Source organism: Melospiza georgiana, chromosome 11 (assembly GCF_028018845.1).
Source record: "Melospiza georgiana isolate bMelGeo1 chromosome 11, bMelGeo1.pri, whole genome shotgun sequence".
NCBI lineage: Eukaryota > Metazoa > Chordata > Aves > Passeriformes > Passerellidae > Melospiza > Melospiza georgiana.
The window spans coordinates 4,476,093-4,499,588 of NC_080440.1; the positions used below are offsets into that span (position 1 = coordinate 4,476,093).

General features: G+C 42.6%; 1 protein-coding gene across 1 annotated transcript in view; it reads right to left on the reverse strand.

Moving 5' to 3' along the window:
- Positions 1–23,496, reverse strand: part of LOC131088286 (uncharacterized) — a 30,466-nt gene that overhangs the window by 970 nt on the left and 6,000 nt on the right. The window contains exons 5-10 of the mRNA XM_058032211.1: positions 17,539–17,775; positions 16,836–16,913; positions 15,417–15,633; positions 10,555–10,763; positions 9,970–10,042; positions 5,229–5,346 (exon numbers count right to left, since the gene is read on the reverse strand). Coding sequence (XP_057888194.1) covers positions 5,229–5,346; positions 9,970–10,042; positions 10,555–10,763; positions 15,417–15,633; positions 16,836–16,913; positions 17,539–17,775 — 932 coding nt within the window. The remainder of the gene's footprint in view (positions 1–5,228; positions 5,347–9,969; positions 10,043–10,554; positions 10,764–15,416; positions 15,634–16,835; positions 16,914–17,538; positions 17,776–23,496) is intronic.

Sequence of the window (23,496 nt, forward strand, 5' to 3'; positions counted from 1 at the left end):
TGATTTGTCATACTCCTCCTTAACAACATATTTGTATTTTGTGAAATGTATAATTTTTTCAGCCCCTGAACAAATATATTTACATAACTGTGTCTAACGAGAAATTACATTTAACTTCTCAGAAATGACAATAACTAAAACCTGAACTGCCAATTCCACTTCATTAGTGTGGTAGAAATGCATTCCAAATGTTAATAAAAATTCCAACATGCTGATAAATTAGCGCTTCTAAGGAGCATGTGACACCTTGGTTAACATATTCAACCTCAATTATATTTCTCTTCAGCACCCTGTTATCTGGAACCTTTGCTGGCAATCAGAGGTGCTGTTTTTCAGCGGCCAATTTTCTAGATAATGTAGCTTATCAACACTGTGGGTAAACTTGCCAATGAAATCAGGCTGCACTGAACCACACACACGCTAATTGCATCTCTTTTTTATGCATATTTACAGACTGTCACTTCAAAGAAATCAGTGGCCCATTGAGGCAGCCAGTTAGCTGGAAGAATTGCCTCTTGCAAATGAAAATTAGCAAACAAGCTAGTGATAAATATGAAATGAACAAAGTATAAAAATACCCGTTTTGTTCTGAAACTTCATCGGCATCCCAATTTAGACTTCCAAGGAAATAATTTTTTGAGACAGACTGGATTCTGGGTGTGAGATTTACCTTTTGTTTTAAATGAAGGCTGAAATCCACTATTTACTCTGTTATGAAGTGGAACTAATTCAGATTTTCCCCCAAACATTTCTGTTCGCACTAATCAGGCAGGATTTAAATATCAGCTTTATATTTTATTGTAATTGTCAATAAAGAGCAGAGCCGTTCAGAAACACTGAGTGATGCAGCTCACTTAAGTTCTGGCAATGTAACAAAATCAAGCACATTCCAGTGTAGGACTGTGAATGCTTTACTTATTTCCTTCAAGCAGAGCCCCATAGTCTCCTTTGCTTTTCTAAACTCCTCAAGAACTGGTTTTCTTCAGAGAGAAACGTGCTTTGAGCAGCAGACATGAAATATATTGAACTCCTTTCCCTTACGTGCCTCTCACTGAGCTTACAAAACCATCACCATCGTCATCATCATTCTGGCTTTACACTAGCAGAGACCAGAATAAGATCCATATGATTTTCTTGGTTTTTTCATTTACAGATACATTTTAACCTCAAGGGAATGCAGATTAGGGAATAAAACACACAGTCCTCCAGCACAACAGATTTTGCTAAAAAGAGGACGTTTTTCAATCTGTTAAGAAAACTGATCTTTGGTCTGATCACTGCAGTCTGTGAATCACCGCGCTGTGCCTCTTGCTGGACCTTTCTTTAGGTTCACTCCACGTAGCAAAAATTTAGATGTGAAATCAAACTTCACTACAAATTTTTGTTATAGAAATGAGAAAAAACTACAGCACAAAACTTAAAAGTTGCAAACACACATACTGATGGCACTATAAATATTAGGCATGTCATTGATACTACACATCTTCTGGGAAAGCTTGGTGCCAAGTTGGGCAATTTAACGTTGTCGAACCCTTTTAGGCAGATTTTAGTTGGCTCCTAACCAGTTCCAGCAAAGACAACTGCCAATGCATTAATTCCCTACCTCATCTTGTATGCAGTGCTGAGCCTATCAGTACTTTTCTGTTGCATGTCAATGTAATATCAAACTGCTGGTTCCTTAATGTTAGATATGAGCATCAATATTTCATTATTGATACACAGGAAAATTTTGGACATGAAGGGGAAAAAAAAAGACCCCTAAAAAAAAGGAGAAAAAACAATTGCCTGAAACAATTCCACTTCAAGAGACACATTAGGAAAAATATCACTTACCAGATACTTAACTGGAATTGTTACGTGCACTCAATCCCCAAATGAGAGCAAAAAAAGATTCCATCTGTGTGTAACTTGATTTCTTTCAGATGAGTTATTAATTTGAATGAGTTAAGTACACTCCACTTAATCAGGAAGTGTTTAATCACAAGATCCACTTAATTGGGACATCTCCCAAGGAATTAAGATTTAAGTCCAAAGATACTTACCAGCAACGACTGCTGCTTAATGGGGATAGTAATGCTGCTTAATTGGGATGCCTTCAGGTGATGCTGGGGTGCTCCCTCACCTGCCAGCTCTGCCTCTCCTTCCCCCTTATGGAGTGTTCCCCAAACCTGCAGTGATCCTGCTCTGCCTGCTTTCTGGGGCTACAAGCCTGGTAAAGCACTGTGTGGCTGCCTTCAGAGGAATAGGGCAGGATGCAGGGCACACAAAGGCTCTTCGCCCAGCAGCCCAAACCCAAATCCCTGCAGCCCATCAGGAGGGAACATGGTTCATCCCCCAAGGCTGCTGGCCTAGCTGCAAGTTGACCTTAATATCAGCTTCCACCTGCCCTTCCCAAAGGTCATCACATAATGGCATTTCATGTCTTGCTAATCAAGAAGGCAAATTAGCCAAAAAAATGGACATTGATTCAGTGTAATGGCTGCAAAAATGACGTGTTCAATGCTGTACATGCCAAAAACCAGACACCTTCCAGAATTTCCTCTTCCATCACACCCAACACACTTCCATGTCCTGAAACCAGCAAAGAGACTAAATCCTATTGGCAGCTGGGCATCAGTCAGTGCCCAGTAAAGTTCTCTGATTACACCCAGGTACCCGCTGCAGTTCAACCCCCACATTCATTTCAGGAAGACTCCAAGACCTTCTTCATTTTTTGGCATCTGTGCAGCAGGCTATGAGGTGATGGCACTGGATGGTGGTGCAAGCACTGAGCACAGGTTCCGCGATAGCAACAGCATAAGTCAGCCAAAGCATCCAGGGAATCTCAGCCACCTTCTCTCCCTGGGCATCAGGTTTGCCTGGCCAGCAAGAGAAGCCTGCATGTTCAATTTTATAAATGTAATAAATCATCCTAAAGACTCTGTCATAACATTTTATGCATTGCTAACTTTTATGCATTGCTCTGCATAAGTTTTATGCACTCATTAAGAAATTAAGTTGATAAAAAGTGACCAGATAGGAAGAGGGGGAAAAGGCCAAAAGGTTTGCATGGTGAAATAATGTTTAAGGCCAGACTGGAGCATTTGAAGCTTCAGACAGAGGCACACTGGGAGTGCCTTAAAACTTTAATGCAACCGTGACTGGGAGGGGCAAAGTACTTTAATACACAGATATTTTACTTATCCAGAGCTTATCTTGGGTACCATAATGCCTTATATCTACATCTGTTCTCCTCAGACTCCTTAAAATCCCATCCTGTTATATGATGACACTGAGGCACCTGCTGGTGCTGGGTACTCAGATCAAGTGGGTCAAAGGTGTCTCTGGTCCTTGGTGAGTCACATCAAGAGACAGTGACACTAGTGGGGTCCACAGTTCTGGGGACGGGCCCAAATGTGCACTGAAATGTAGGTTCACATCTCACACAGGCAGGACTCTAAATGTGAATAGTTATTCACTCAGAAGCAGATGTGGTTTTTGCTCGTGTGATGGAGGATCTGAGCTCCATGAACTGCTGCCTGTTCCTTCCTCGTGCCCACGGGTTCCTGGCCAATCCCATCATGAGGGGCTCAGCCAGAGCCTGGAGGCTCTGTGAGGGAAGTTCTGCTGGTCCCCAAGGCATCTCAGTCCAGGTTCTCACCTGCTTTGGGGAAACTGCTCTGTCCACAACAGGAGACCTCAAAGACAGCAAAATATTTGTTCTCTGTGTGTCCTTCCGGTTATTCCTCCAAAAAGGCAATATATAACTCCCTTTTTGTGGTAGGATTTTGAGCTCAGAGCTAGAGTTTAAGACAGGTAGAGATGATCAAAATGTAACCCTGTATTGCCTTGAAAATTAGAAAGAGAAGCTGTCTATTTTTTCTCCATGCTCTGGCAAGTGTCTCCAGAAACATAACTTCTCTAGAAGTGAGTGCTTGCTTCCAAGCTGTACAAAACAATGAGTTTTGATCATTTGGTAACTATTTTTTAAATTTATGTAAACTCCTAAGAAATGGGTGATTCCTCCTTCTCATCCATAATTGCTGTGAATGTGGCACAACTATCCCACCTCTGCTGGTGCAGATTACCCATATGTTTTCAGACACAATTCCTGCCAGGTCCTGCTGAGCTTCCCTAATTCCCTTCATCTCCCCAGCTCCCGAAAGCCAGTGTAAATTCACTAGTTCTAGTTGTAGGAGCACCATTACAGTGCTGCTAGCATGGGCATGGGGAAAATCCCATTAGGAAGTAAGATGCTGTTGAAAGAATCTGTGGATCACGTAGAGTGACGGCTGGAGTCTCTGGTATAATTAGTAATAAATAATCATAAGGAAGACAGCTAGCACAAGCAAGGGGAGAGCAGACCAGCGGCAGAAAAAGAAGCACTTGCCATTAAGCTCTGTGATTTTTTTCTCCCCCTCCACTTTGTGGATTAAAATATGTAATTTGTTTTCCCTAATTTGATCTACATTATTATCTTCATTATTACAATTTAACTCCTGGGTTAAAATCCTGCCCTTCTTAGTTACTCTGATTGACTTCAATGGTCTACAGAATTTGACCGCTTCCAATTAACGCTATCCACTTGGGTTTCTGCTCAGCACTATCATGCACTGCTAATTGTTTAATAAAATGACTGGTTGGGCATGTGTGTGAGAAACAGGGAGAGACAAAGTGGATCTGGTAGGAAAACTTTTCTTTGTGAATTAATACCCTAAAACATAGAGCTTGAAATCTCCAAAAATAAGGAAAATGTAATTTGTAATAAATATATGTGTATATATATATATTTACAAAACTACACCAAGCCTCCTGTGTCTGTTGGAGCTGAACAGTAGCTCAATAACAGCAATAAAATGTAGCTTTTAAAATGCCCATGTATTTGTCTCAAGTAAAAAGGGAAAAGAAGTATTGTCTGTTAAGTGTCAAAAACCCTTTTTTAACCACAGAAGGCTTGAACAGACTAAGGAAATATTTCATCTGGAAGGGAACTGCTAAAAACTACCCTTCACAATATTGGAAAACCTATTACCAAATGCTAAAACCTCTCCTTAAATCCCTGAGTATACACAGCAACAGAGCAGGCTCGGTTCTAAGTATTTAAACCTTTGTTAAGGAAAAGACAACATAAAAAGGGATGCAATCCACCTGCTAATTAGAAACTTTATTTGCTGAGATAGTGTTCATTTGAGCTTTGTAGAACATTTCATTCCCTTTGTAGTTTCAAAATGAGACTACATTTTACTTACGGGGAAATGCAGTTGACTTTTACTCCTCTGTCAATCCACTCGGTTCCCAATGTCTGTGTTAATTTTACGACCCCGGCTTTGGAGGCGTTGTACGCCAACTGCTTCTGTGGGTGAGGGACTACAAGGGATTCAAAAGAAGAAAATTATTTATTCTTCCCAAATTAAAATAGCTCAGGCACTACACAGACAACTCCCTGCATTGAGATGAGCTATTTGCCCTTTTCCCAGGTAATAGGCAGGGAGCAGCAAGAATTCAGCCACCTACAACACAAACCCTTAAATATGTATTTTGCCATCTAACAATTTTGTCTCAGCAGATGGGCTGCTGGAAAACAATGGTGAAAATAAAAATAAAGACATTTAAAAGATCCCATCTTTGGGCAAAGACAAAAGCGATGTATTAAACATATATACGCAATACTTGACTGCTCTGAAGAAAGATAAATAATCATATACACAAGCACGTTCATATATTGTACACATATGTATATTTATATATTTGTGCACTGTAATACTAATAAAATATATTATCACATAATTCTAAAATATTATATAATCAATAATATAATGTCTGGCATATATTCTGTGTTATGTAATATATTAATATTATTTATAATAATATGTGGTGGATAATATTTGATAGCTGAATGTAACAGTAAATTGTTTGATATGACATTATATGATAGAATATGATATAAGTGCATAATAGATTTTATATAACATATTATATATAGCTTCTTGGAACAAATTATTCTCCCTAATTTTTAAATTATCCATAGTCTGAGGCAAACACATATTATCATCTAACAAATGTTTGTGTGGATGTGAACACAGGTGCATCCCAAAAATTCAGAACACCCACCACTTTCAAAATCTGAAGCTTTTGAAAATGTTTCAGAGATGTCACATGTCAGTCAAAGACAGAAAATGATCAGCTTGCTAATTACAATGTTCAAGCTTGTTAGTGCCGTGTGCTCGGTGGCTCTGCCCCTCTCTAGCTCAGTGAAAGCTACTTAAGGACAAATCCCCAGTGGGTGTAAAGTGCCTTAAACCCACGGGAGTCAATCCAAGTCAGTCCAGGTGCTGGGATTCACACCCACAAAGTATCTCTCCTTGGACTTTTCTGGCTGCCATTAGGACTTCATTAAAGAAATCCAGTGCAAAGCATCCATCCATAATTAGCTCTGTATCAGCACAGAGCTTCACTGACTCTGATGGAGGGAGAGAGGGGGAAATCAGGGCAAATATCAGTAGTCACAAAGACAGGCAATTCCAGCCTCTGGGGTTGGATAACGCTCCACCCTGGAAGAAAAGGAATCACTGGGTTTGTGCAAGGTTCAGCAGCCAAACCCCAACTACCAACATTTTGATAAAAGCACATAAGTAGTACTAGTAGCTGGCATTAAACTGGTCTCAATAAATTAAGCTGATGCATCAGTTCTATATCACTCCCACCCGTGGCATCCCAACACGCCCACTACTGATTTTATTGACTTAAACTCTTGGGTTTGAATATGTCAATGTAAAGGGTGGAAACAAGGTGATAACTGAGTTACCCAAACTCTGAAAAAGCCAAAAAGCCCTGCTGCAAATCAGTGAGTATGTGAACAAGGACCTTTGCCTTGAACAGAGATGTTTGTGAATAGATTTAAAGCGCACACATGATGGCAGCAACAATTAGAGAGGTTTTTTTCTGCATATGCTTCAGGTTTGCTCAGAATTCAGAGGCCTTTTCCTTGCTAAAAAGAGTGTTTCCTACCATGGCCCTCCTCTGCCAGCATTTATTCTGTGCTCTTTTTCATTCAATATGAAATAATTTGCATTTTGACCAGCAGAAGTGCCTTGCCCTCAGTGTGTGCCTGCTGCCCCCTGACGCAGCGCGCCGTGGGGGCTCTCAAAGAGATGTGGAACGTAATTTCTTGATTAATTGCCATGCATCAGCTCCAAGTTACATACAACTTCGGTAGTTAACCTTGCAACCTCCCAAAAGCAGTTCTTTGCTAAACTTTCCAAACATGTCTGTCTGTGATAAATCATTTTGGTGGTCACTTGCTAAGAGGAGAGGAGTTCTGGCACTGGCTCTGCACCTACAGGGCATGTGGGTGAGAACAAGTTGCTGCAAGACACAAGAATCAGTTTCTGACTTGGGTGATGAGACGCAGCTATCAAAAGTCCTTCCATGGATTGTTGCCTTTATAAGAATATCTGAAGAAGGTAATTAGGAGCATGAAATTTTCCCCTGATGAGACACTCAGCCCCTCTCAATTGGAAGAACTCAAGGAGAAGCTGTGAATCTCTGGCGTGTGATGGGATTTCTGCAGCTAAGCACTCCATTCCACCTCCTCTTCCCTTACCTAAGGTGATTTCTTACAGAGAGAAGAGCAAATCTGTAACCCTCCAAACTCATACCAAATGGGGCTTGTGAATAAAGCCATGCCTCCAGCAGTGTCACCAAAAAAATCTGTATTGCTAAGACTTCTGAGAAGGACACTCCTATTCAAAACAGATGATAGGAGAAAGCAGATAAAAATTCTGCCAACATTAGCTGTATTGTGTTTTAAACACCTTTGTTCTGACTTTGGCTGGGGATTTTTTCCCAGAAGATCCTCTCTCCCATCCTTGAAGGAGAGAGGGAAGGGCTGTGGGGTTATACCACAACAACCTGACACTGCTGCTGCCCCCTTGTTTGGTGCACGAGGCTCCCAGCCTGACCTTGAAGCAGCCACACAATATTAATGAGAGGTGCCCACAGAGCAGAGCAGACCACTTCCCACTGAAGATATTCACTGTAAAAATTACAGCTCTGAGTTACACCTGTGTGAACGGCGCTGCTGATGGAGCGAACGCCTGGAATAATTCCATTGGAACACCAGAATCAAAATGCACATATGCAAAATGTATGCAGCTTATCTTTGATTAATTAAAGCTGATTCTGAGCAGTGTATCTGGAAAAATCACAAACAAAAACCTCCCTATCCTGCTAAGTGTCTCCTCATTTTCCTGTATCTCTGAGGAAGGACTCAACCTACAACAACAACAAAAAAAATATCCCCTAACTATTTCTAGAAACATTTCATACTATGCCAGTTGGCCAACGTACTTAAATAACCAACCAACATATTTATTTAACATTCAGCAGATGGACATGATATGAACATCGTGGTTTTCAGTCGTAGTTTCATAACTACTAGATTTTCTCAATGCCAAGATTCAAACAGGTTCAGGAGGTAAACACATCTCTCCATCTCTTAACTTCTGGCCTAGCACACATTAACTTTCACTGACATTTAAATGCATCTTGGGATGACCCTTCCAGGTTGCTCTCAGGGCTGCTTTCCAATGTTCCTTTCTGTTCCAGGACAGGTACTGCCTCAGATGTGATCCCCTCTGCTTGGCCCACCAGCCAAGGAGGTGCAGCTCCAAGCTGGGGCTGGGATGGATGCTGGGTTGGAATGGCATCACCACCCAGCTCAGCAGAGCTCTGCCAAGCCCCGACTGAAAAGTTGGAAAAAGCCTCTCCTTAAGCAGAGCAGACCACTGCTGGGCTGCAGCAAGGCTGGGAGCTGTGTGCCAAACCAGCAGATCCCCAGTTTGTGCCAATTCCCAGAGCTTCCTAAATTTCTCCAGGATGGACTACGTCCCAGGAAATTTTGCTTTGTGACAATGATGTGGATGGTGACAGCCCAAGCACAGACCAGAGCCCGACTGTTCAGAGCAGAGCAGAAAAGCCTGAGGTATTTGAAATTTAAAGCAACACAATCTTGTCAGGACTACTTTTCTTGGGGAGTTTTTGTAACTTTACAAAGTTGGGATGAAGGGGTGGTGCCTGTATTTAAGCATAAGTAAAACAGCTGGTAAAGACACTTGAAAAAATATTAACAACAACATTATAAATGGATTTTTGAAGAACCATTTAAAGTTACTGTGCAATAAACTGAGTAGAATGACATTGAATGTCAAACTGGGCACAGTAAAAATAAACATTATTCCGAAGGAAAATAAAAAGACTGCATATTTATGTAACATTCAGCAGATGGACATGATATTAATACAGGGGTTTTCAGTTGTACTTTTATAGCTACTAGATTTTCTTGCCTAACTTGGCAACCCAAGGCACCATTTGATTTTTGGATTTGGACAATACTGCAACAGATGTCCAGACCAATAAAATAAATTCCTAAAGGGCTATGCTTAATTTGTGTAATTGATCAATTTTTGTTACATGGGCTTCAGCTCAGCAGCCTTCCAGATTAGCTCAGCAGTAGGGATTTCATTCCATATGTTACAATGGTTTATTGGTCCTTTTGATGACACTGCTGATTCAGCAGTGTTGGTGCAGGCACCTGTTGGCAATGAGAATGTTATAAAACCCATGGGTACCAGGGCAAATATTGGCACAAAATCCTTTGGGTGGACTGTAAGCATCTTGTAGGCTCAGCTTCCCACATGCCAAGGAGTTTGCCTGGAACAGCTTGGAGGGAACAGCATCTCTCCTGTGGTATCTGCTCCAGAGTCAGAGAAGGTGACTCCACCTTTTCTATAAAAAGTAATAAGTGCTCTAAAACATTGAGGACAGATAAATGTTGAAAAATGATATCAATAAAAATTTTGTAGTACATTTCCTCTAATATGAAATGTCAGTGATTTACTCCTTCCCAATACAGGTTTAATTGATTCAAATAGCATCGGTAGTAATTAAAATATGGATTCTGAAGCACAACTGTTAGCTCTCATCACTCACCTATTAAACTTGCCATAGATGCTGTGTTAATTATCTTCCCATATCCTTGATTCAGCATAATGCGGCCTGCAGCCTGTGACAGAAATTAAAGGAAAGACCAGTGACCCTTTCTGTGATTGTGCTAATAATGACATGATAATAAATTAGTCTTTTCAGAAGAGTTGATGTGCTAACACATTTTTTTTAAGTACCTGATATAAAAACTTGGTATAAAAATGGCTGATGCAGGGAAAAATCCCATTGCCATTTCACACCTCTCCTCTGCTGGCAATATTTTTTCCAAAAAATCACAAATGTTGGGAATTCCCCCCTCCAAGCTTTCTGGTTTTCAAATAAACAACCTTGAAAAAAATTTTGGCCATTCCTTAGTGCCTGGACTTGGGTAGCCACCAAGTACCGGCTGCTTTTGAATGTATTGACCAAAATTTGTCATTAATATAAAGCAAATGTCTCCTAAACTCCATCAAAATTCTGACCAATTTTGTTGTGAGAATTATTAATAAAGTGCTATTATATCTTGAGATAAAGGAAACAGAATATTAATATCCATTTGCAAAACTAACCAGTGCAGTATTTCACACTTACTTGGCAGCACAAAAACAATCCTCGTAAATTAACATTAAAAGTTTTGTCCCATTCCTCCAGGGAAGTCTCTTCACTTGCAGAGTTCAGATTGATGCCTGCATTGTTGCATGCAATGTGGACTGTGCCCCAGCGAGACACAATTGCATCCACCATCCTTTGCACATCCTCAGGCTTGCTCACATCTGCTGCCAAGGCAAGGCTTTTAATGCCTGCATAGAAATAAGAGTGATGGAGTCAGCATAGGAATTCACGAGGGGAAAAAATCTTATTTTATGATTGTTTTTTAATTCATATATAGAGATATTTTATATATGGCTGTATTTTATACATACATATGTGTGTACATATATTCCACCTTAATTCATTGCTCCACAAATAGTAGCAAAAGGTGTGTTTGTTACTGCAATACCATTATAAAGCTGCTGACTGCTGCGAGGTTGGCTGGCTGGAGAGCAGCCTGGAGCCCAGGTGTGGGAGCCAGGGCTGCCGCTCGGGCAGGACGAAGCGTGGAACACTGCACCATCTTCTGTCCAAACCCTCAACTGCAGCTTCCCCAGCTCCCAGCCGCTCTGCAGAGCCTTTTCCTCTGCCCGGTCCCCCCCAAAGATGCTACAGAAATCGAATTAATTTGTCCCAAACTGCTCTCTCTGGGTGAACTACAGCATGCAGAGAGATGGGGGCCTCAGACAAAACCAAAGTTTTAGGTGGGAGCTAAGTGGGAATACCTGCAGGTGAACAGGTATGGCAGTCATAGCGACTTATTTACTGCAAATCACGCTGCCAGAATAATGCAACCATCTGGAAGTGATTTGCCAAATTTGAAATGTTAAGAAGTTTTGCATTTTTTCCTAAAATAATCCAGCCATTGACTTTTGCACCAGGACTGATCGGAAAATAACTTCAATTAATTCATTATAAAAACCAGCTTTAAATAACTTTATTGTTAAACAGCATAAGAAGCCTGCTGAGGCTGAGGAGATTATACCAGACCTGATGGCACTGGGATTATACCCATCCTCAAAGCCAAACAAGGCTACACCAGTAAGGGCTGTGGTGAAATGAGTCTTAATTAAGGAAGGAAGGAGGCACCCACTGGGGTTGGACCGTGATCAGCAGTCTGAGTAGGAAGTTGCAGCTATTAAAGCAAGATCTTTTCCTTCTATATAAATGACAAATTTGTTCCACACTGTTACCTCTTTTAGATCATTCTGATGAAACATTTAAAAGAAGGCATAAGCCTATTCCAGGAAGACTCTCCCAAAATGAAGCTGAGATGGAGGCTTCCAGGAAAACGAGGCAAAGCAGCAATTGCCCAGTGGTGTGTGTGGAAAAGTGGCAGGAAAGACGCTTTTGCATGGAAAAGCTCTTCCTCCTCTCCAGTGCCTCCAGCAGCCTGTCAGAGTGCACAGCCCGAGGTGATGCCACTCTGGAGTGCCAGGGCATGGGAGCTCCTGTCCCTTTCACTGATGATGCCGTTCTCTTGATTTCCATGGCAGAGAAAAAACACAGACAACTAAAAAACGGATGCAATGCTCTGCTACAAAACAAGACCTCTTATTTTATGGCAGGTTTTATGCTAAACATGATGAAAGAATAAGAATAGCCAGACAGGCCCTCTTGCTCCCCCTAATTGTTATCAAGGCTTGTAATGCACAGGGAGTTGCTGCAATCTTCCTTTTTAAATTTACAGATAAAATGGGTGCAAGTGTGTTACTAATGGTAACAGAAAGACTCTTCACCTGCCTTCCAACTCTCATCCCATTTAGAACTTCATCTTACAGGTCAGTTTATAAAAATGAGACAAAAGGTGCCACATGTGTCTAGTGAAGAAGAAGTAAAACCACGCTCACTTCAAACCAGAGTCCCATACTCCACCTTAATCAATTAATCTGATATTCCTGCACTCTGAGAAGGGGGAGGAAACCTCTTTCTGTCTCTCCAGTGTCCCCTCAAACCACCTGTTAAAAATAATAAATAAACTGTGGGAAAATAGCCTCAAATCTACAGATGCAATCAGAGGCAAGACACCCAGCACAGGACGATGCAGAGGATGATGCATCTCCACAATGCTCAGCCCACTTTTGAGGGGCTCATGGAGGCAGGTTTGTGATGAGGGGGGCAGGAGAGGAGCCCAGGGGCTCTGTGCTGCAGACAATCCCTGTGCTGGATATGCCTATCTGAGGTGTCCTTCTGCAGGGACACACACACGTCCCCCTGCCACAGGCTTCATCTCTGGTCTCTCGCTATAAATGGAAGTAACATGTTGCATATAGACAAGAAGATCAGGAGTGACATTGCACAAGGCATTTGCATAGTTTACAGTGAAAATGCACATTTTAAAAATCCCATCAGACTAATTCTTCCCTTAGGGTACAGGCAGTGATTCCCCCTGAAGACAGAGGTGTGTGTAGTGGAAGGTAACCCTTAGGATTTTTTGGTTATGTTTCATCATTTTTGGTTCTTCAGTCAGGATCCATTAGTAACTGTTGAAAAAAGTATTCACACAGGATCTAAAAACAAAGAGCCCTGCAGCCAAGGGACATACACCCGAGCTGTCTAACAAAGCTAAAACTGAGATCACAGGCGTTCTGATGTTTAAAACTCATCATGAAATGATGGCAGTATCCCAAAAGGCAGGAAAGGGCTCCTTGGTATAAGAAGCAGAGCTGCTCTAAGCAAGCTAAGTAAAATGTTTTGAAAAAGTATCAGTTTGGGAATGACTTGGGGCACTGAGCTTCCAACTTTGAGTTAGAGATCTACAGCCATAGAGGAGAAAAAAATCACAGCCCCTTTGTCCTTATTACAGCAGGAAAAATATGTATTAATGTTATGATTGCTTCAATTTACTCATGTGAATATTTTGAGTGTAAAGCTAGCTGAACCTTTTTGTCAAAATTTATTTCCAACAGAGCATGATACTTCTTTGAAGCCAAAATGTTTCATGGAAACATTGATTTCAACAAAAAGTTTTCAAGGGAAAGCTTCTGAGGTCCAGGCTAGAATCTCTAGTTACCTCTGGAGAGAAAGAGATTGAAAATCTGACCTTTTCAGATCCTTTCCAAAAACGGGCATTTGGATATAATTCCCTTTCACAAAAGCTTTACAAAGTTTGGGGGTTGTTCCAACAGGGAATGACAATAAATTCAAAACCTCAAAACCCATCATGAGATGGAAGAGATGTGCCCTGACCAGCTGCACTGGTCAAATTGATAGATAATATTTGACCTCAAAGGATAAAGATGTGTAAAGAGTGAGCAGTGAGATTTTCTTTACTTTAGACTGCAATAATATTTGCTATGCCTCATGACCTCTCCGACTGCATTTTGGAACAACCCCCCACCTCCTTCAGGCTGGCAGCCCACTGCTGAAGGAGCAGAGATGTAGGGCAGCCATTGAAGGGTAGATGATCAAACTCCCACTGAAAATGCCCTGGAGATGAGTTAAGTTCATTTTCCAATAGGCTGTTGGCATCCAAAGTCTCATGGCTCTATCAAGTAGCCCATTTCTATCCGAATAGCTCTGCTTGATATGCAGGATCTCACAGGGAAAAAATGTCCAAAAGGAGAGTTAAGGTGTAGGGCACAGCCACTTTGTGCCAAAACCATATGGCTCTGGTGCATAAGAGAGTGAAAAGCTTCAGGGAAGGAGGGACTGGATGACTAAAGAATTTGTAATAGGAGCTGGACACTTTCTTCTAGGTCATTATTTGGGATCAGAGCTTTAACCATTGCACTGACACTCTGTGTGAAGTGTCTCCTGCTTAGCAGAGCTGGAGTTGTGCAGACAGAGATGTTTCATTTTAAATGTTCTCTGGGGAGCCTCAGGATGGTATCCAAACCAGAATTACACCAATCCTTGTCTCTTCCTGAGATTGGGTGATGTAAATACATCTGCAGGGGCTGGTTTTGCTGGAGAATAGGGTTTCTAATGGCCCAATATTTTCAGAAGTCAGAGTGGAAACAAATACTGGTGACTTTATCCAGGTGGGAATGTGAAAATTTCCTGCATAATTGTCTATCTTTAGAGACAATGAAGTACTGAACTTTGAAGAAGGCTCAGGTGCAATCTCACAGAAGAAATTATAAAATGAGTAATACTTCCTTTCTTTTATCATTAAAATTATATTTCCAGTTTTCTTTTTCCCCTTTACAATTGCAGTTTAGCACAGCTCTAGGGGGAAATTTGATTTTATGCTACATTTTCTGTTTTTATTGCTAAAACAGAAGTGGCTTGTAGAGGATTTTACCTCTTATTTGGGATTTTACTTACTATATCTATTAGTATTTTGTTCCCATATCTCACCTTGCACACATGTTTGAGGGAGAGCTTGAAAAATGACTTGTCTTCAATTTAAAGAGCACAGTGAGAGATTCAGACTGACAATAGAACTACCCTTTGGGGGTTTTGGCTCATGGTAGGAAGAGGGTCTGGAAGAGAGGATAGGTGAGTTTGCGGCTGTACCTTTCATTCATCCATAGTGAAGCCTGCATGATTTACTTTGAGCAGCACCATCTCTGTTCAGTTCTGGTCATACAGATCTCACTTGTACAAGGTGACTCTTCTCTGTTCCTGTCAGCCATGGCTCACCACTTTGGACACTTGTAGAGAGGAATTTTCTTTGGATCACTTTGCCTCTCTAGAAGAGTTTATATTGATAAATAACTCTCGCAGATGGTGTGGTATCAGTGACTGCCGGCACAACACTGACAGGGCAGGAGAAGCTTTGTGGACATAGCATAAAAATCCTCTATTCTAACCACTTCTCCACCAGGGCTGGATGGGAGGGGATTGCTCTACAGAGCAGTGTCAGGTTTGAAGGAGGAAAGCCACCCATTACAGTGCCCACCATGCCAAGTGCTTACCTTTGAGGCTGAGCTCACATGCCACCGCTTCTGCCTTGGCAAGGACCAGATCCACCACGGCCACTTTAGCCCCAGCTTCCCCCAGGGCGTGGGCAAAGGCCCTGCCAATGCCCTGCCCTCCTCCTGTGACGTAGGCGACCCTGCCGTCCAAGCGCAGCCGCTCCAGGATGCGGCGCCGGTTGCAGCCCCAGAAAACCTCATCCTTCACCACTTGTGTCTGCAACAAAAACACAAACACCTGCACAGTGAGGGGCAGAGCTCACTGACAGCTGTGAAGGACTCTGCTGGTGAGAACGAGGTGGGAGCATAAGCAGGTATCCATGTCTTCTTGGGCCATTAATTGATACAAAAAGCATCTCTAATTCAAGCCAAAAAGCCCCCTTACCCATAAAGATATTAAGCTCAAACAGAGCACCAAGGTGCCAGACAATGGAGCAGAAGGGCTGTGCTCTAGGGAGGTGGTACAACTACTCCATTTTCAGGAGAGTAGCGTATGGCATTTCCTAGCCTGGCTTGGGTACAAAGTCTTAGAAGTTGACTGATTAAGTCTTCCAGTTATTTCATCCCCAGGGCCCAATCTTGCCCTGAGGCTCAGCTAAGAGGCTGAAAACAAGGTTCCAAAGGCAGGATTTAGGTCAAGTAGAGTGCAATCAAAATATCTTCACAAGGCTGGTGCACAAATAAAGATATCAGCCAATAACTTAAACCAAGCTGTCATCTGATCAGCTGCCATACATCATTTCCCCCCGACTGGAATCAAAATGCAAAATACAAGATGTTTAAAATATTGAGTTTGAAATGCCAGGAATTACCAGTGGGTGTAGCTTTGGGAGTACTCAGAAACTGCAAAACAATCACGATGTTTGGGTCTGGGTTTACTGAGGTAGGCCATTATGATTCCAGATGGGAATTTCATTACAGCTGGATGAGGCCCACTACATAAAACAGAGACAGATAAAAACACCATTTTTTCCTTAGGACAAACAAAATGTAAGGCCATGAAAACATCCAGCTCAGAAAGCACAGGAGGGCATCCTGTGCTGCCTTTGAGCAAAAAAATGAACTATTTCAGAAATGTATTGGTTCATTACTGGTCCTCAGCTCCGTCTTCCCACACTCCTCTGCGTGGGAAGGATGGGAGAGCACCAAACACTGAAACCTGGTGGGCAGTACACCAGTCCTTCCAAAGACTCATCACAGGACCAGCTGATCTGAAAGACTTTGCAGGGAATCAGCATTTATCAGCTTTAATGCCACCCTGGACTGGAGATGCTAAAGGTGCCCAGCTCTAAGCTGCTAAACCCATGATCACAGTACCACATGTTTGGGTTCTTGCCACCAAACCCTTGAAAATTCTTTTGTCCTTGTCCTTGGCAGAGTCAAAATTTTCCCAGAAATGCTTAGAGAGGAAATACCCACCTTGGACTCAATCACTGCATCTGGAGGCACAGGGCTCCTTCGGATGAGGCTCAGTCCACTCTGCACAGGCAAAACCACCTGCAAATATAACACAATTCTCATCTGCTTGGTACCTGGCTTTCTGTCACCCAAATTCCACTGATATGAAGGGTAATCCTCAGGCCACAGTAGCTTTTCCCCTACTCCTATTTTTGAGCTGAAGCTCCCTCCAACACAAACATTTCAGGCATTTGTATTTTCTCCCATGCGTCTTCCAAACTCATTGCTTACACAAATGCTAGAGAAAAAAAATGCAATCGCGTTTCTCCAGTTTCTAAAATCACAACATATTGTTTGTGCATCCTATTACTTCTTCTTTTTATTCTCTTTGCTGACTCCTGTTGTGCTGGTGATGCCCTACAGCGCCCAGAGCCTTCAAAGCAGAGTGGTGATTCTTTAGTTGTGCTGTAAAGTTGATTATTTACTCTTAAGTGCTCTCCTTTTATCTTGCCTTTAACACACTATAAGATGTAGACAGAGCAGGGACCACTCCTGAATATAGAAACTTATACCTAGAGCTCAAGTGAGGTGAATTATAATAAAATCTGAGTTCATTTTAGGTCCTTTGGATAATGGCACCAACAAAAGAAGCATTTTAAAGAGTACTTTGCAAAATCCATAGATACAGCACTGCGGGCACCTTAACCAATGGCATTGCACTAACCTGCTCAACACGAGGATCTGAATTAATCACTGCATTTAATTTTCTGACAGCTAGTACATTTTCATCTGATACATTCTCCAGGTAGACTTGTCCTTTCATGAGTGTATTCTCTACACAGATCACTGCATCCATGCTCAGCAAGTGGTTATCCATGACAAAGCTGTAGTACTGAACAGCATTCCTTTGATCAGCATCAATAAAGACTATATCAAAGTGCTCGTCCTCAGCATGTAATGCCTGGGGAAAAAAATTGATATTGGAGAAAACACTAATTATTTACCTGAAAGTTTAATACGTTGCCATTAATTTGTTGTTTGTATAAACCCCAAACCAAACAGAAACTTGTTCTTTTAAGGTAACACTGCTAGAAATTATTCTGGAGATCCTGGGAGTTTTCCACCCTTTGCAAACAATTCTTCAGCAATGAATCTCTGAACTTCTCAAGGAAAATCAGGATATAAAAGAGGATGCCTCATCCCAGCTTCTGGTGTTGAGAGTCACAGCAGAAACACCTGCATACCTTGAGTCCGAGTAAATTGATCCATCAGGGTAAGACTGACATCAAACCCTGACACTGAGGTGCTGCAAGAAGTTCTCTCTTCTCAAAAGAGCAACTATCAACAAATTGAAGAGTGGCAATTATATCGGTCTGGGGAAAAAAGAGGCATAAGGCAGATCTGGGAATTGCAAACTAGTGTGTCCCACTTCAGTAGCAGGAAAAAGGTTGAAATCCTAATTAATATAGAATTATAAAGCACATGAAAGAACAGGTCATGATAGAGATAAAGCAGCACAGCCCCTGTGAAGGAAAATGATGTTTCTTTAATCTAAAAAAATGCTTTGGATGGCTTAGCAACAGAGAGGATAAAAGAGAACTGGCTGCTATCATCTAATTGGATTTTCAGAAATGTGGCACACCTTCCCTCCAAGCAGGCTGCTGATGATAATGTATAAAAGTGTTGATGGATGACCAGATGGGAGCCTTTACAGCCTTCTCCTGTGGCAGTTAATGCACTCGCTGCCCAAGAGGCTGCTATGGAATATTTCAGATTCCATCTGGGACTATTTAACTGCATCTGTGTGCATTGCAATGAAACAACAGCTCGTCCACCTATCTCGGCAAGCAGAAGTGCTTTCAAATCTTTGCATTTCAAGGGAAAACAGAAACAGTTCTGCTTTCCAGAACTCACTGTCTCTGCCACGACTTTTAACGGTGTTTCTTGCATCCAGATTTCCCTTTTGGGTTTAGAGACATCGTGCACAACGAGTGATGAGGCATCCCTTGGGATGTACCAGCAAAAGCATCAACAAAGGCAACAGAATGTGAAAACTGGTTTGGTTTTGGGAGTAAGTAAGGTTAATGGCTCCCAAAGAGAGATTTCAGGAGCTTTTCTGAGGCAGGAGTGTGTGGATCAGACAAGGAAATAGAGGAAAGTCATTGCCAGCTTGTTAGTGGTGGGGGAATTAAGCTTGGATAGTCACATTTAACTGGATGCTTGATAGCACAGAAACTCTGCTGAAAGCATTCACAAGCCCACATTTAGGACACATTATACCATAATGAAAGAAGACCTTAAGGCCAAATATATGCTGGTTTGTTATAAATGTAGTAGAAACTGGGACATCTGGAATCCTGGGATTCATCTTTTCATTTTGTGACCAACAAGAAAATCTTGCCCTGGCTCCCTCTTGAGCCACATTGGCAGAAAGCAGCAGGAACATTTTTGCTACCGTGGAAGAGTATCTTATGTCAGGTTGCACCTCAGTCAGTCTGTCCAATGTAGGTACTTCAGGAAGGGGCAGAGGATGAAAGCTGGGTGCAGGAGCCCATCACAAAGAGAGGTTAGAGGTCTCATTCCTCAGGGAGAAGAGCCAAAGCCAAATTCAAGTAATTATCATGACTTATCACCACTTTCTGACTTGTAACCTTCCTGGGTGGAGGAGGTGGGGGGCAGACATTCAGAAACAGATGTGGCCATTGCTGAACATATGTTACTCCTGCTCTGTGGGATGGCTCCCTAATGAAAAAGAATCTCACTTTTATGCAATGACTTCATTAGGTCCATATGGAGTTGCGCAGCTCTCTGGATATTAGCTGGACTTCTCATTTCAGCCCACTTTCTGTACTGCCTACCTGCTGACAGCTTATATCTTTCTTATCTGTCTTCTGATACAGATAAACCACCTTTCAACATCACAGCGTCCATCCCAGGAGGGTGCTTGGGTTGGATGTGTAACCACTGCACACCAGCCTTGTCCTTGGGTGTGCCAGGCCATGGTTTCTAAGGGGTTTTTCTTCTGCCACTTCACTGAGTCCTGAGTGGCCATCCAGAAAGGTCACTTGGGCATCCGGATACCTGACACATGGAAGGAATAACCTGAGTTTGTCGTGGGACCTGCCATCATCTGGGCTTCTTGTTTCCGCAGCTTCATAATTGCTGCTGGGTTTTCCATACTTAGCTAGCAACAGCTCCAGGGCTATAAGAGGAATCCATGAAATTCCTTACACCAGCCTTACCTTTAGAGCAGGCTCTAAACAGCAGGATAACAGCCACAGGGAGAGAAAAGTGTTTCCTGGAGCCCCTTGGCTAGCAACACACAGCTCACCCAGGCAGGTGGTCACCATGGCCAGGGCACCACCCTGGAGAGGGTTTCCTCACTGCCAGCACCCACTGCTGAACAAAAACAGCCACCAAATAAAAAATCTGCTCTAACTGCAGAGCCAAGATGGGTACAGTGCTGGAGAGGAAAACTCCAGCTGTCCAGTATGGATGAGGAGGTATAAAATGAGGGATTGACACCCTGGCCCTCCCAGCACAGATTGGGCCAGGCCCTGCCTGGGACCTCACAGCACTCTGGAGTTGCCTTGTCCTTTGCATGGAGAGACAGAGCCCAAATGCCTCCAACTGTGAGGAAAGCTGAGATCCAGAAGGAAAGAATCTGCCTGCAAAATATCCTGCTGAAACTAATTTCCTGAGTGTTTACAGTGCAATCTCTGCTCCTTGCTACAGAGTCATCATAGATGGTAACAGATGGCAATAAGAGTTTTAATTCAGAGCAAACTTGGCTAAAATTAATGCTTTTGCTTACAGTGAGTCATTAACTTCCTTTGAGATTAAAAAAAAAAAAAAAAAAAAAAAGTGTAACACTGCATTCCATTGAGGAGATGTACCAAAAGTGACCATGAGAAAGGGCACAGCAGCACTGCTGATGGATACAGCAAAAGATATGGGAGAGGACATCTCAAATAAAAACATGAAAGAATCTTCTGCCAAAACTCAGAGAAAACCTGATTGGAGTCCTGATCAGAGACAACACTCTCATAAGGCACATACAAACTCAATCAGAAAAAAAAATTACTGCCCAGTTCCTTTGATATGGATCATTCAGTCAGCATATTTGTAATAAAGATGTACTCAAAACTTATTACCTTTCCTGTGCCTTGTTCTTAACCTAAATGTAATAGCAGTCCATCCTTGGGGTGCACAGAATACATGAAAAAGTACAGTTTGCTTTTAAAACACCATTAGAATATTTTACTGTGTGTGGACATACACTCTTGTTACTCCTAAATGCTATTCTATTGAGTACAGTTTATATTCACCAGCAAAGCGAAATCTCTAGGGAAGCCAGAGAGGGAATGCAATTTCTAGTAATAACAGCTCACAACAGTGAATACTATCCACTTATCCCCACAATTTCCAGCTATTTTGGACTCCTTTCTGAATTAACCTTTCATATCAAAAGGAGCAATTCTAGAGCACACTAGAGACTCCGACACAATTTCATGCATAATTTATTCACTCAGTTCAACATTAAACGCAGAGTCCTTGACTTTGTCAAGGTGGATTCTGTTGGCAGACTTCACAAGCAGCAAAACAGGAGAAATGAGATCTGCAGCTCAACCTCTTCACCTATTCTGTCTGCTAACAGGAGGGAAAAAAGAAGAAAGCAAACCCTGACATGCTTCCACAATGCCCTGCAATCAGCAGAATTGGCTGCAAACACCGTGTTATTTTTGTGTTGCATTTTCAATTTTAAAATGGAAGGATCAAAATAATGGATGGGAATAATTTCCCAATAGTTTGCATTCCCTCCAGACTCAATCCTGCATCCATTGTTCATCAAAAGTCCACTGGGATTTGAAGGAAGCACTTTGTGCAGGATCAGGCTCTTGCTGGCAGCAGATCCATGGCAAGGCACATTACCCAGGCATGGCTCAGCAGAGCTCAGACTTAAGGGAAGATTTGTTGGGAAATGTTTTTAAACACTGGCCCAGGACATGTTAAATAGGTAGCTAATTCCCACCAAAGACACCTGCACCTGAAGAAAGGCTTCCCCTCAGTCCACATTTCAAAATATTATGTACAGTTCCTGAGGCCCTTGGGCACAGAGGGTTGTTTTGAGGTCTGTGAGAGCTCTGTGCTCTGCTGGGGACCTCACCCAACTTGGCAGTGTCTGTCCCTCATGCATGGGGAAGGTGGAATTTTATCACCATGCCCTCAGGTACCAAGTGAACCCTACCATGTATTTGAGCTCTCTGTCTCCTGTCTGATACTTAGCATTTACAGGTCAAAATCCCTGATGTTTTGTACTGGCTGTGATCTGGGACAAGAGGAAGGGAAACAGGCCAACCCCACCAGTGCTGTGTGATAACACAAGGGAGCACCAAGAGGCTTCATAGAGCCTGACCAAGGTGCTGCCATGGACTGCTGTGCTGCCTTTGCTCTGCTCTCTGCCTGCTCCCAGCCCTGCTGAGCCATGGATTTAGGTAAAAGAGCCAAAGTCACATGGGTGACATGATGGCTCCACTGTCCAAGGTGCACTGGCACAGATTTGTTGCATCCTTATGGCAACTGCTGCAAGATCTGGCAGCTTCCTTGGAAAGGGCAGAAGTAGTTGTGGGGCAGCCCTAGACACATCCTGCAGCACCTGGATGATACCTGAGGCTGGGATGCAGCTCCTGGGTAGCCTGCTTTTACACCAGAAGGGAGAGATCATACTCCTTCTGACAGTTTGGACATGCTGAATCACAGCTTCATGCAGCAGAGAAGGAGTTCCCTGACAGGTAGTTAATCTATAGACCATATGACACTTTCCTGCTTTGAATGAGTCAGGGCAGTGAGGCAAATCCTGCTTCCAGGAGTTGTATTACTGCGAAAATTTGAGGAGAAGCAGATAAGCAGAAATATTGCCTTGCTGTACTCAGCTTAGAAGCAAAATTCAGCCATCATCACCAAGCAAGAAAGCTGCATCAGACACCTCCAAAGAGCAATTGGTGGGTGACCAGCTCTGCTCTCTAGTTTCTACAAAGGGACTAGAATGACACTTAGGGCTGCAGACTCTGTAGGCAGCAATGACAATCGTTGCCAGAATCCAGCTGTTCTAAACCTCACTGTGCTCCTCAGCAAATGTTAGCCAGCTCTGCTCTAGACCATCCTCCCCACAGACCATGAGGGACTGAAATATTCTCCACCTCCTCTGTGAAGCTGAGCTGTGAGAGCCCTTCTGTGCCATCCCTCCCCATCTCCTGCCTTGTCCTCCTGCCTTTCAGCTGCCCACGAGGCAGCAAAGGAAGCCTGCTCAGTCTCCAACCTACACTGGTCATCTGGGAGGGAAAAGGCAGCATGCTGTGCACAGGCTGAACCTCTTCCACCTACCCAGGCATCCCATCCAGCTGGGCAAACCTCAAGAAGCCCAAAATACAAATGCACCAGAAAGGCCAACAAATTCATTGCTTCAGCATTTACAGCCATTGTGAATTAAACCTGTAGGACAATCCTGACTGTCCTGATACTGATGACAAAATGCCTGCCACACTGAATAGCAAAAGTTCAGAGCCCAGTGCAGAAATCCTGCGCAGAAAGGTGTCCCCATGCTGGGAGCTCTCCTGCCAAACACGACCATCTCTGTTCCCAACAGCTCCAAGAGGTATTTGAAGTTCTGAGCACCTGCAGA